The sequence below is a fragment of the Buceros rhinoceros genome, unplaced genomic scaffold (genome assembly GCF_000710305.1).
Source record: "Buceros rhinoceros silvestris isolate BGI_N320 unplaced genomic scaffold, ASM71030v1 scaffold10764, whole genome shotgun sequence".
Taxonomy (NCBI): domain Eukaryota; kingdom Metazoa; phylum Chordata; class Aves; order Bucerotiformes; family Bucerotidae; genus Buceros; species Buceros rhinoceros.
Window position 1 is genome coordinate 35,776 of NW_010407659.1, and position 14,004 is coordinate 49,779.

At 44.5% G+C, this 14,004-nt stretch overlaps 1 protein-coding gene across 1 annotated transcript in view; it reads left to right on the forward strand.

The window, feature by feature from the left end:
• LOC104492061 (chromosome unknown open reading frame, human C10orf90) overlaps positions 1-12,214 on the forward strand; it is a 37,155-nt gene extending 24,941 nt beyond the window's left edge. Inside the window, exons 7-9 of the mRNA XM_010134563.1 lie at positions 10,435-10,498; positions 11,532-11,631; positions 12,176-12,214. Coding sequence (XP_010132865.1) covers positions 10,435-10,498; positions 11,532-11,631; positions 12,176-12,214 — 203 coding nt within the window. The remainder of the gene's footprint in view (positions 1-10,434; positions 10,499-11,531; positions 11,632-12,175) is intronic.
• Positions 12,215-14,004: the final 1,790 nt, after the last annotated feature.

Consider the following 14,004-nt stretch of genomic DNA (forward strand, 5'->3'; position numbering starts at 1 on the left):
GGGGCAGATTGGGAGTTGGAGTCCCAATCCAGTCTTCTCAGCAGCTTCAGGTGTGGACTTGCCACTTGAGTCATGAAGCCCCAGCAGTGAGCTAGCTGTGCAGGAGCGCCTGTCTGCCCGGCAGCTGTATGCCAGGCTGCTAAATCAATGCGTCTAAACTCTGTGATTTCCTAATTCAGGCTGATTAAGTTGTTTTATTACTCCAGTGGTAAACAGACTCAATATCCAACGAGTAAAAGAGTTCTCTCTGAGAAGCTCCCTCACAGCTCCCTCCCAATAGCACCTCTGTAAATATTATCTGGGCACAAGACGTTAAACAAATTAATTTTGTTTGTTGTTGGTTTTTTTTTAATTGCCATCTGGCTGTTACTTAATGCAGTTGACTAAAGAATAAGATTTATTGGACCGATTGGCATTCCTCTTTCCATTTTGTTTTTAAATCTGTGGCTGTTGGAAGCCACGTTATTCTACTGAGAAGTAAATAAGTCAAAAACATTGAACAGGGTGGGTCAGCTGGAGAAAGCAGGAGAGAAAATCTTTGATGTCCTCAGCGCTGGCAAACGTGTATGGTTTTTGCTGCCTGGGGAATGAGATAGGGTGCAGGAAAGATGGACACAGACCCATCTCCGGGCTCTTGGTGTGTTTTGCATTGGAGAGCGCCCACTTCTGTCACCGCATTTGTTGTGGTACGACAGACTCTGTGTTACATCAGGTGCATAATGGGTTTTTATAGTAGGAGCTGAATAAACATAAGTAAACAAAGCACAAAACATTAATTATATATTGAGGAGTGGATAAAATTAATTCCCCACTTCAATGGTCCAGGTTAATTTACCCGGGTTCGGGTCTCCCAGCGCCAGGCCGCCCTGTGGCATTGGGTGCTCTGTGCCAGCACCAGCAAGTCCTCTCAGCTGGCAGTGGCACAGGCCAGGAGTTCATCAAATATCTTAGAAGTGGCAAATACCTCCCCCTCTGTGTGGTCATCTTTGAAAGTCCCCCACACCACTCTGCAAATATTTTACAAAACAAGAAGATGAAAGGTTAAACCTATTTCTCCTTATATTATAATTAAAGATTAATCTTTATGCTTGTTTAATGAGTAATAAAAGCATAATATTGAAATATATTCATTAATTATTCAAGCAAATTACTATATCCTTCTTCTAGAGGTTGGTAATTAAAGAAGAATTTGTCTAAAGAGAATCTTTAGTTTCTATAACTCATCTGCCTCCATGTAGCCACATGTAATTTTCTGTTTGTGAGATCTCAGTATTTTTATAATGACAGAAGTGTCACACGTCTGTTATTTAAGCACAGCTGTAATTAACAGGGAGCTCCTAGATCCCTGATAAAGCACAGCCCTGTAGGCTGCAGTTAGGGGGCTGCGCAGGAGCGTACTGAGTGTATTTAATTTGCTTTGAGTCCTGCTAATCAGTATTTTAGGACTTCTCCTGGTGGGTGCTGTTGTGCAGGAGGCTTAGTATCATTAACGAGTCCCAGAGCCGGGGGATCTTTATTCCCTGCAGATGCTCCCAAGTGTTTCCTCTTGCAGAAGAAACAAGGGCTTCCCCCTGATGCTCACCACGGGCACTGTGTGCCTGTGCCCTCTGATGTCTCTTCTGACAGCCCTGTCCCTCTGCAGTCACAGCCTGCTCCAACCCTTCTGCCAGCCCCCAAAGCTGGAAGGAAGAGAAGTTATTATTTGTTGTCATCATTATTCTGTGGTCTCTGGAAAAGCCATTTTAATATGCAAAATTATTTAGCATTTATCATTTAAAGCAAGGAAGGCAGTTGTCTCATATTTTAGAAAGCAAAAATAAAATGAAATGAAAACGCAGGTGTAGTCCAGGAGGGGATGCAAGCACAGCTTCACTTACTGGGATGGGAAGGGGGCATCCAAATCCCAGCGATCCGAGGGTACCGTTTCACTCTGTAAGGCAGTGCAAGGGAAGCTGTGGGCACAAGCAGCAGTGTCACCGCCTGCTCTGTCACTGTGCGTGGCCCATCAGTGCCCCCATGTTTCGGTTGGATCTAGTAGGAGCTGCTCTTTAAGTTTTCAGGTTTTTTTTAAATTAGGATTCCCTCTTTGAGGTTTCATCGGCTCAAACGACTAATCCAGCTCATCAAACAGTGTTGTGATCGGGTGAGCTGGTGAGGGGAAGGGTGGGAGATGGTGAGGGAGGGGAGCAGCACCACCTCGCTTGGCACCAGGCTCCCATTTTCACGGGCGTAAGGAGAGCACGCCCTCCCCACAGACAGCTCCCAGGCTGGTGGTGCGTCGCACCCGTGCACGGATGACACCAAGAGCTGCCTGCCAGCCGAAGCTGGCTGAGCAGAGCAGCCATGGCGGGCTTCACCCCAGACTGTGTATTTCAAAGCCAGCTTTTTGGGTGGTAGAGAGCCTGGGGTTTATCCAGGACACAAAGTGGCCGGAAAAGGAAAAATATCGTCTTAAGGTGTGTCTGTAGGTGCAAACACAGGAAGTCCTGGCTGCTGCCTGCATCTGTAGGCTGCTACGGCTGCTTGTGAGTTGGCTGTGGTCCAGGAGCAGCTGACTGTGACACCAAAGCTGGGGACAGGGGCTGGTGGCTGGGGCTCAGTGCTGTGTTATCACAACTGTTGCTTTCCAGGGTACAGTCCAGCTGCCTGGATTGCCCTGTGTCACCATGAAGCCTACGTCTGTTGCAGTCAGGCCAAAACAGATATTAGACCTCAGCCATCGTTAGAAGTCAAGGGAATTGGGCAGCAAACGCTTCTGTGCGGTTGCTCTGCTCTGTGCCCGTAGCCATTGGTATTTTATTTGGTACTGGTACTACTGGTTCTCCTGTTCTCCCTGCTGGTCTTAAAAGACCTCTGCCAAATGCAGCTCGCATGCAGGTTTCTTGGTCACTCGAAGCTGGCTGCTCTTTCACAGCAACACACAAAATGTTGAAACATTTGGAATTAAGAACCCAGGAGGGTAAAATGATGACCTGGAAACTTGCTTAAGCAGACAGAGTTGTACTGATAGCACGTCTGGGCTTCAGGGTGAGATCTTGTAGTTGCTCTGTCCAGTCTGACAGTTTCCTTCTTTCTTGTTTTTTCTCTTTCCTGCTGTCTTTGTGGGTTTGTGGAGGTAGAGGTCTTTATGGCTCTGAGGTTCATAGGACTCATCGCCAGCGCACACCCTCCTACATTTTCTAGTGGTCTTTTTTTGTGAGAGCATGTTGCCTCATGAGTTTAAATTCCACTGACCCCGACACAGCGCCCCCAAGGATTGATTAGAAGCGCATTTGTGGCTGGGCAGGAGCAGAGAGTCTCTGTGCAGCCATGAGGAGCTTGCAGAGCAGGTCGCTGCAGCAGACTTGGCGCAAGCACTGTCAAAAGCATGAGTGATCCAATTAGTTCGCCACCACCAGGTGACATTCCCTGGCCCAATTCCCCTTGTGCCCACACGGGAAGGTGGCACAGGAGAGGGATGGGTGGGACAACCTGCTTTTAGGCAGGTGTATACGGGGGTTAAACTGCAGCCTGAGGCTGACAAGTGTGCTGCTGTTATCCCTCTCTGAAGAGAGAGCGAGCTTTGCTCTGCACTGGCAGCTTTTATTTCAATAAAATAATTTTCCCCCAGAAAAAAAGAGGAATGACCTTCAGAGCTTTTTCTCCACCTGAGATTTTTCGATCAGACTCAAGTGCCTTTACTGATAATATGAAATTATTGGCTAGGATGGTTTTCCAATGTTTTGACACTGTTGTTACAACCCAAGTTTCTTATAGGGGAAAGAAATCATTGCCATTCAACATCATTTCCATATAAATACCAACATCTGTGCAGTTTCCGTTCACCTTCTCATCCTCAAAAACGCCCGAGTTGTTTACCAATTTTAGTTGTAATTCATAAGCAGGATTTTAAAAAACGCTCTGAGTAATCTCAGGAAAACGAAAATGTTTACCCTGCACAGGATTGGCTCATCACAAGAGCACTTTGAAGGCAGAGGACCTGCAACTCTCACGCTAGCCTTTGTGCTGCGTAATGCGTGCCGCTAAATTTCGAGAGCGCTAATTAGTCCAAGATAGACTATTCTGCTGTTGACTAAGTTGAACAAATTAGAGATCCCACTGTGACGAACTGAATAGGAACAATGTTCAAATAACTGGATTTAAATCTCGGAAACCGTAATGTAATTACTTCAGTGACAGGACTACCAGCTGTTTATAGCCCCTTAAATCTGCATAATGAACAGCCTTCTGATCTTAGTGTACACAAGAGCTTTCAGGGGTTTGAAAAGATTTCTCAGGCACATATGGTTTTCTTCATACCTTCCATTTTCCTCTCCTCTGAGAGGGCAGTGGTTCGTTGGAAATGGCGATGTGAGCTGAACTTCACCACCCAACCCCTACCTGTGTGTTTCTCTGGGTTTGTCTCCAAATCCTGTATCTTTAGTAATATTTTGGAAACAAGTTTATACCGCCTCGGTCGTGCTTCTAAACCTTTCCAGAAAGCTTTATTGTAACTGCAAAAGCCTGGAGGGCGAGGGTTGCTGTTTGTTTGTGTTTTTAAGGAGTTTGTTTCTTTACGCCAGAGAAGTTTTTATCTGGACTGTAGAGACAGAAGAGGATGATGATCAGAGGATTTGCCCTAAGTCTGCAGCCAGCAAGTCCTGCAACCACCAAAGTGGTGCCATTGGTGGCTGATGAGATGTTTGCAGGCACCAGCCCGTCTCTGTTCATGTGTGACTTTAGTTGTGCCATTCTTCGGGTTCCTTTTCCCCATCAAAACTCATAGCGAGCAGCGGTGCCGCTGATCCTGCTGGCATCTGGCCTCTTGGTTAAGGCTGACAGCTCTGAATAAAGACTAAGCTGCAGTCAGGTAATTGAATTAGGAAGAGGAATGACCTATTTTTATGACATTATTATTCATCACATTGATTAGAGCAGTGCCTATGAGTCAGCTAAACACAGCAGCATGTTGCAGGTCACCAGCAGCGGGTGACACGGTCCCTCAGGAGCCAGATGCTCGGACTTACTGTGACGACAGCGGAGGCGATGCAGTGGGGTGACCAGCATGTCCCCTCTGTGCCCTCATCCTTGCAAAGGGGGGAGAGAGCTAGACTCTGTGCAAGGAAGGTGGCAATAAATAGGAAAATCTTCAAATATGAATCGTTTTCTGTGCGGATGACGACAGCGTTGAACCATGTGCTTCATAATGGGTGACTCACAAAGTTCAGTCACTTTGCTGGGGGATAATTTCATTGGAGTCTTGAGGAAGCCAAAGAGAAAACTGAATTTTTAATGATGGAGTTTTTAATCGAGGAGTAAAAGGTCTGATTTCACCCATGATTAGAAATTGAAACTGGAGAAGTCAGGATTAAGAAGCCGGTGCAATTTTTAACGAAGATTAAATGAATCTTTCGATGAATTTACCAAGATCTGTCATACCTTCTTCATTAACTGGTATTTTGTTTGAAAGACATTTTATGCTTTTCAAGACTATATGGTCTAATCACACAAGAATGATTAAGGAAGTCCGGGTGAGATGCTAATTAAATTTTTTTTCTGGAGGAAAGCCATGAATGTTCAAGTATCATTTGGACAGAGGGGACTGGATCTCCTTCATCATGCTCAAAATTAATTTAGTATGAAAATCTTTTCACAAACCTGTAAATTCACAGCTTTTTTAGAGATACTAGGGAGGTTTTCCATTTTTAAAACTGAAATATTGAGGACCAAAATTCTCAATAGCCACAGTGAACAGCTGGAAAGCCTGTGAAGCACCTTCCTGGAGGTCCTCTCAGGCGAAGGACCACTTTTGAGCCTCAGCATTTCTCTGAGATAAGAAGAAAGTCCAGGCAGTCTTACCATCAAACCTTCAACTCACGGGCTGTTGCATTTTTTAATAAATAATACCAAAACCTCATCTGAAGGAATTCCTTGCATGAAGTCTGCAAAATGCAAGGCGCCAAAGTTCGGGCAGCACTCCTGGGTGCAGGCACTGGTTTATGTTCTCTGGATGAATTCCCAGTCAAGTGCTACGGGCATGCTAAGCTGAATGCCACCTTGACGTGTATCTTAGGTTCAAGGCTGATTTATTTTTTAGGGGGCTGTTTATTTTAAAAAGCTCTGGTTAAAAAATTCTTTTATATATTAGGGCTTCTCTGGCCAAATGGGGTTTTGGAGAACTATTTTTTCAGCTCAGTAAAAAAAGCAGTTTAATTAGAGAACCACCACTATCAGCACTTTGCTTTTCAGGGTCTGGCAGCACATCCTCAGAGGCACAGATTGGCTCCTAACGAACGGAGAGGTTGCATTCAGGTTAGGAGGAAACGTGTGCTTATTCTGACGGGCAGAGCTTAGCCTTTGAGAAATTTTGCCACTCTTTTTTTCTTTTTTGAGTCTTTCGGTGTTTTAGTGGTAAATAGTAAGTCAAGGGATGGTTCCAACACAACAATTTTATCTGTTCTCTGTCTAAACATTTACTAACTTCCCAACCAGGACAGTTACTCATCCTGTCTGAGGTGCAGTTTAGCATTAGTTAAAATACATTACAGTGATGACCCGTTTACCTTCGTTTACAGCTTGCTGAAGCGGCTTCTTTCTCCCACTGTGGAGAGGTCAGACCACTGTTGTGCACGGTGTTGATGCGAACACCAGGAGCTCAGTGGGTTCCCAAGGTTTGAATAAAACACCAATGACGTGTTTCATGCCGTGCCTGGCTGCCTATACCTTGTTTTACCTGTGGTGCATCACTGGAAATGCTGCATGCCTGCTTTGAAATCCTTTCTTTTATCTCCTTCAGAGTAGTTTTCTCCAAAAGTAATACAAGGCTATGAAATTTGGTACGGAACTTTGCTAAAATGCAATTTAGAAGACTATCAGCCTGCGGAATTGTCCGCCTTATGCTCCACTTGGTAGGAAAGAAAGTTAATTCAGGTTTTCCTGCTGTGGTAGGCTATTATAGCTCTGAATGCATGGACCTCTTCCACTTTGAAATATGCTTTCTTCTCAGTGTTGAATATTCATGACTTGGCCTCGCAGACGAAGATCTGGGAAGGGCTTTCCCCACGCTTACTGCAAGCGCGCTGAGGGCTGAAAAGGCCAATGCGGGATAGGCAAGACCGGTTGCAAAGAGCACAGCGGAAGGTCTCCTGGGGTGGTATAGTCGAGGCACGGTTCTTTCTGCGCTGTCTCTTCTCCTCGAGACTGACTCTACGTGTGCTCTCAAAGGAGACAGCAGCATTATGTATGGTGTGTTGAATAGTAACAGATATTTAAAGACACATATGATTTTTATTTTCTCCTTTATACCAGTTTTTTTTTTATTTTTCAGTTAACTTTCTAGTTCTAATCCTAAGATCTGTCAAGGATTAGCCTCATTTCTACTTGATGCTTGCGTGTGATTTTTTTCTTTTACATAACGACCTGGGAGTGAGCTGAGAGATACTAACGAGTGTTTACACCAAGTGTTAACCTTTTGACTCCAAGCTGCTTCACAAAGGGTATTTTTATAACCAAGGTAGATTTCTTTCTTTTCTTGCAGGATTTTCTCCAGAGTCACTTTGTAATCCTTCCCTCCAAAGCCACTGGCACAGCCATACACATAGTCCCAGGCAGCACCACGGGCAGTGATGGGTCTGATGCTCTTCAAGACCATTTCTGTGCCACGAGGAGAGGGTTACTCTGGAGGAATATCCGTATGCATCAGCACCCACACAGCCTTCGGCCTCCACGGTGCTTCCCCGCACTTGAACACAGAGCCTAGCCTGTCTTAGCAGCCTGTAGGAAAAAGAGAGATTAGCTTGTCAGGCTGTTTACAAGAGAGGTCGCAGGGCTGCAGATCCCCGGCTGGGTTTTTCATCCCCTGTGTGTTCTGGTGGCTGCACACAGAGGTCTGGAAACATTAATGTGTCGTTAGCAGCTTTTATTTAGGAAAAAAGGAGGCGATCCCTAAAACATTAAGTTTTGTTTCAGAAACCTACGCCTTCCTGGAATAAACATTCATAAATTTGAGCAGATGTCCTTCACAGTGCATAGGAAAGCATCTAAAACCTGGGCTCTGTGCTGGCCAGTCGCTCTGATCGTATCACATCTTGGGAGAGGTCTGCCTTGGCTTACTGCAGGAGGGCTTGGCGCAGCAGGTTTCCGCTGGGATGTTATTTCCAGTGCCCTCAGCTGCTATTCTGTGCCTGACGATGTGAGAACATGTCAGGAACTGGTTGTTCCACCAGGGACCTCGCACTCAGGTCTGTATTACCACACAGACAAAAAAGGTGTCTGAATTTGCTGTGCAGCATGAAGTGCCTCCTGTTTCGGTTTGAGCACTGCGGGGAACCTGTAGCCATGGCTTTATACCGTTTCGGACTGATCCCGTGCCATTCTCCACGTTAGAGGACACGCCTGGCAGGAAGGGAGCATCCTGCAATCCTGAGATGTCAGAATAAGGTGTGCAACCTCAAGCAGCGAGGCACCATGCTGAGGCTCTCCAAAGTGTGTTGGGATCTGCCATGGTCCCAGAAAATTAATGACCCTGGATCCTAACTCTTCAACAGGGCCACCTCAGGGCCTTCTGTTAAGTCTCAGGGTTATTTGGACAGAAATAACATCCAAGTCTTTATTCCTTTTAAGTTCATCAACATGTAAATGATCATAAAAATACTAATACATAAAAGGGAAATTTTATTTTCCCAGCAAATCGAGCATGTTGCTTGTGTGTACTGAAGATTTCATAAGGATGATTTAGTGTAGACCACCACCGAGTGAAGAAAAGTTAGTCCTCAGGCAGAGGAGGCTTCGCAGCCTCCCCTCCTCTCTCAGTTTGTGCTTTGAAAATTGTAACAGTTCAGAATAGGATCTGCTGCAAAGCTCCCTTTTATTTTTACATCGAGATACCACAGTGATCTTTAAAGGACGTGTAGCATCTTCCTGAGAAACACGGTAATCTGGGTACGACTTTGCCTCTAGGCGTAGCCCCGTGAGCTGCTCGGGGCTGTTTGGTTGCTGAGGTATCTCCCATCAATATCCCTGAAACATGTGGTGCCTTGAACAGCAGGGAAGCAAACCTGGCAGGGAAGGAGTCTTTTGTTGGGCAGCGGTCACTGGGTATGCTCAGGGTCAGCATCTGTGCTGGGCACTTCTGGCGTTAATTATTCTCCATATTCACTTCTCTGACTTGATTATTGTATTTTGTCTCTTCAGTGCGATGGCAGAAAGAGGCCAGTGTGGTGCCTGCTGTGATATATATTATGTCTTCTAAACTTCCTTGGAAAATGGAAGGAGCCTGAAAGTTTGCACATCCGTTTACCTTATGCATATGTTCTGCAAAGATACTGGCAAATAGCTTTGATGTGCAGATTACTGTGACTGCCCAGGGCATCACACCCCGGGCCTCAGTGCCTTGGGGAAACCGCCTGGACCAGGCTGGGCGTAGGCAACGCGCTGGTCTCCCTGCTGTTCAGAAACCAGAATGTAAAACCATTTCTTGCACACCCGAACTGAGAAACTCAAGTTACAACAGTCCACCTCACCTGTGTGCGCCAGGGCAGCAGCTTGTGCCCCGCAGGCGTGTTCTTTCCCCATCTCTGGATGGTCCTGCATATGGAGGGGGGACCTTCCCCCATCTCCTCACTTTTTCTTTCATTGCGTTGGTGTAAATCTAAATAACATAGCTGTGCAGGCAGCAGTCCTCCCTCCTCTCCCTCACAAATGTCCTTAGACACAGCACAGTCTTCTTCACCAACAATCAGTCCTGTTTACGTGATTGCAGGCTTCCCACCTCACACGAACACCACCCCTTCCCATTCAGAAATGGTTTTTGCAGGGAAGGTGTTAAAATCACCTATTCCTGCAACTCACCCACTGCTAAGATCAGTAATTATCTCCTCGTATCCAGGGTCATGCTGATTGGAATTTTCACAGGTATCTTCATATTTGATCAGGAAAGGGTAATTTAATTTTCCTCCTCTTAATGCTCTCCAGAATTATTCACAACCCTGCAAAAAAAGGTGTTAATTGAATCAGAAATGCTCGTACCAGGCCAGGTTCTCAACGCCCGTCAGCTGAGGGTGCAACCGGTGTGCGTGGGTGCAACGAGCACGTGGGGAAAACAGGTCACTTGATATAGCAGAAATCATCGCTGGTTCTCGATCAAATAAAGGGCATAGACAGCTGCGTGTGACAATGACAAAAGTCCGATGCATTTAGAATAAATGAACTCTACAATGAAGGAGGTTGCTATGGGTCTTGTCCATCCTTTCCTTTCTTTAGGACAGCTTCAGGAGCAGATTGAGCTCTAGATGAAGATATTAAATGTCCTTCCATTGGCCAGCGGAGAACTGAGACCAGCCTTAAGCCACCAAAAATGTAATCAGAAAGAGCTTATCATGACTATATGGAACATGGCATTTAAAATTTCAGTGTATGCAGATTCCTCCAATACTAACTTTATTTTTGCTCTGCTAGATAACCTCTTCAAACCAAAGGAAAGATTCATTCCAGAGAAGGAGATGCATATGAGATCAAAAAGGTACGAATCGCTTCACTTTGGTGTTCGCTGTGAATCTTCTCCATCTCACACCTGAGGCAGCATCTTTCCACGTCACCTCCGCACATCTGTCACGTAGCTTCCCACGTCCTGTGCTCATGGTTTTAATCCACTGTATCAGTTTGACAGATTCGGGGCAGCCCTGCCCTTCGAGCACCCCATTTCTAGTAGATCCAGGCAGCATGCGGTAGCCAAGGCATGAAAACTAAGTCCCTGACAGGTACCTCGTCTTGGACATTCAAAAATATGAGTGCTCACGACGTGTTCCATTTCTCTTCTCCCAAACACAATCTCCAGCCAAAACAGGCTGCTTCAAGAACACGGTGTTGCAAACCATCGCTAGGAAAAGTCAGAACTAAGCAGGCGTTGTGTGCGTGCAACAGCACTGCTGTGAAGGAAGCTCCGGCTTTCTTTTCAAAACCCTGGGAGTTTTGTCATTGATTTCAACAGAAAAAGATCAGACCAGAGGTCAGCGTTTTGAGGGCAGCTCACGCTAATTTTTAAAACGGGGAGGTTATGTTCTCATTGGAGGAAAACAGGGTTCCTAGTGACAGTGACGAAACTGTTAACAGTCTGCAGTCTTACAATGAGGAGTTTCTTGGTTTTTAGAAAAATACTTTAAAATCATTGCTTGGTGTTAATTTTGTGACATAAATATAAAATAGTGTACCGACCAGATTCTGGATTGAATTATGTCGCTATAGATTGAAACCAACCCCACTGAGCTCATTAGAAGCTACTCCAGAATTATGCTGCTGCTCTGAGATCACCTGATCCTGCCTGTTTCTTTGCTTTTTAGTTCAAAACGAGGAGTGTTTTTCAACAAGTCAGATTTTATATAAAAACATAATCGTTCATAATTTACAATTCCCACGTCATAAACCTAATTCAAGTACTTAGAGACGCCGATTAATGACAAGTATTGCATTGAAGGCGAACGTTTCCTATAGGAAAAACAAATTATTTGCGAGTCCCGGGGATGACGCGTGAAGTTAACTTTCTAAACGCATTCCAGGATTTATGACAATTTACCCGAAGTAAAAAAGAAACAAGAAGAAAAACAGAAGCGGATCATCATCCAGAGTAACAGACTGCGTGTTGAGATCTTTAAAAAGGTAAAGATTTGCTGTGAACGCCAAGTATCGGTTTTGTAGCTCTTCTTTCCTGTGAACGGGGTCCTGTCTGGGGAGCCTGTGCTTACCACGTGTGAACCCTGAGAGCGCAGGGTGGGTTTCATCCTCGTCCTGGGGGTCAGGCACTTCTTTAAACTTGAACTAACAGCTGAACCTTGTGTTGGAAGAAGCACCCTGGATTTTACTTTTTGAAAGTGAGTAGTTAGTTAGTTGTGGTAGAAAGCTGCACTAGTCCGGGTGCAGAGCTGAGGCATTCCCAGATAATCCTGCTCCACCCGGCACGTAAGTACCAGTTTTTCCTCGTTTAGGTGCTCTATTCTTCCATTTAATTACACCCCTCCTGTTCAAGATGGAAAAGCTTTCAGTGCTGCTTTTTCTTTTTTTTTGAGCACTGTAGCCAGTAGATTTGAAGTCTGGGAATGCTGCTGGCATCTCACCTCCAGCATCACTGAAGATTCCTTCAGTTATATCCACTTCACCTATTTTAACGGTATCTTAAGCCTGTTTTGCATTGTTTTTTTCCCAGCAATTACTGGACCAGCTCCTTCAAAGAAACACAGAGTGACAAAGGATTCTCCTGCCCATCATCCTAATTGGATCTTGAATGCCTTTGACTGCTAGATAAGCCATAAAATTTACTGTTATCCCAATTACCTGGAGGTATTTTTCTTATCTTTGGCTCTTTATATATACATTACAATTGAAAATTTCAGGTAACTTTCAAGTAATCCAGAACAGCCTAAACGGGAGCGCAGCTGTTTCAGAGCATCACCTTTTGGTCAGTTTACCCAGAGGAAATAATTTTAAGAATTTTTCATGCAAATACCAAATTAGAGCGGTATTATTTATCTTAATCTTTCAAAAAGTATGTGTCTCTGTAGAACTGGGTTTAGAAGAGCTGGAAGACTTATTTCTCTAAAGTATTCCATTAATTGATTTCCTGTGAGTCAAATCCTTGAAGTAAAGAAAAATGAGTATCATTATTTGTTATGTTTATAAACTAGCTGAAATAGCATTACCCCATAATTGTAGCAGCAGCAGTTTCACATTCTTAACATACCAAAGGAACCGATATTTTAGCTCTGAAGAACTCTGTTCCTGTTTTTTCCAGTGAATCTGCATCGCAAGCTTACCTGAGAAAGAGCAATACTGAAAAATTTTATCATAAATTTATCATAAATTTTAAAATTTTATCATAACACTAGGTTTGTTGTGTTTTTCACTGTAATAGATATTTTACTCTACTTCTGTAAGCATTAAGTATTTATAGAAATGGCATATTAAGAAGTGGTGCCAAGAAGTATGTTTGCATCAAAACTGAAACCATCTGTAATGTTTCCTCCAAAAATATTTAAATCTTTATTTGTACATTTTGGAAGTAAAAACAACCAGCTTACAAACCAATGGAGTTTATTTATGGAATAAAATATTGATCCAACTGCCATGTTTTTATTTGGTACTGTTAAATATAACCCAATTACTGAAACTGCTTGAGAAGTCATGCCTTTGTATGCCACAAATCCCGCGGTAAAAAATATTGCCCACAAAAATCACTGCAAGAGTTAACCTCTCTTGCACGAACACTCCAGTGAGTGTGTGCGAATGAGGCTGAAATTTGGCCTCTGATACCTTTGCTTTATTTTTCCAATCTAGCCTGAGATGTAAGGTCAGGTTTTCTGGAAAAGGGATGTTTGTGAGCTGGGCTTTGGCCGCTGAGCTCCAGCCTCCAGCTGCATGACCTGTGCTGGACACAAGGACCCGGTCATACTCTGTGCTCCGACTGTCTCTGTTGGATTACTTTGCCTCTTTGTGCTTCACCTTCCCCGTTTGTGCAGTAGGATTAATGGTGTTAATTTTCGCTCGCGGAGAAGACAGATATTTATTGAACAAATAGATTGCATTCCAGAGAGCTACCTTTAAAAACTCAACAATTAGTCCAATCCATTTGGAGAGGACGTGTAAGGTAAGGTAATGCTGTCTGCCAGGAAATAACTGCCAGGGTTCTTCCTCCAAAACATCTTTTTAACTAAGCAAGTAACGCTGCACTGGAAACCCAAGTCAGGCTGGACACCAATGGCATCGAGTAGAACTTGTACAAGGGGCAGAAAGAAGGAGCATCCTCCAAGCTTCACATCTCAGCTGCGTGGTAGATCTCCACTCCTGCTGATCCCTCTTGCTGCTCTCCAGGAAAAGCACGTGGCCTGCCTCAAACAGGAGGCCCTTCATCTCTCTGCTGGACTTCTACCACGCTTCACAGAGTGATAAACTCTAGCCATGAACACACCGCTCACATGGCCTCCTAGACTGAATCTGAAGGATTTCCTACAGCAGTCAGTGCCAAACCCCCTTTGACTT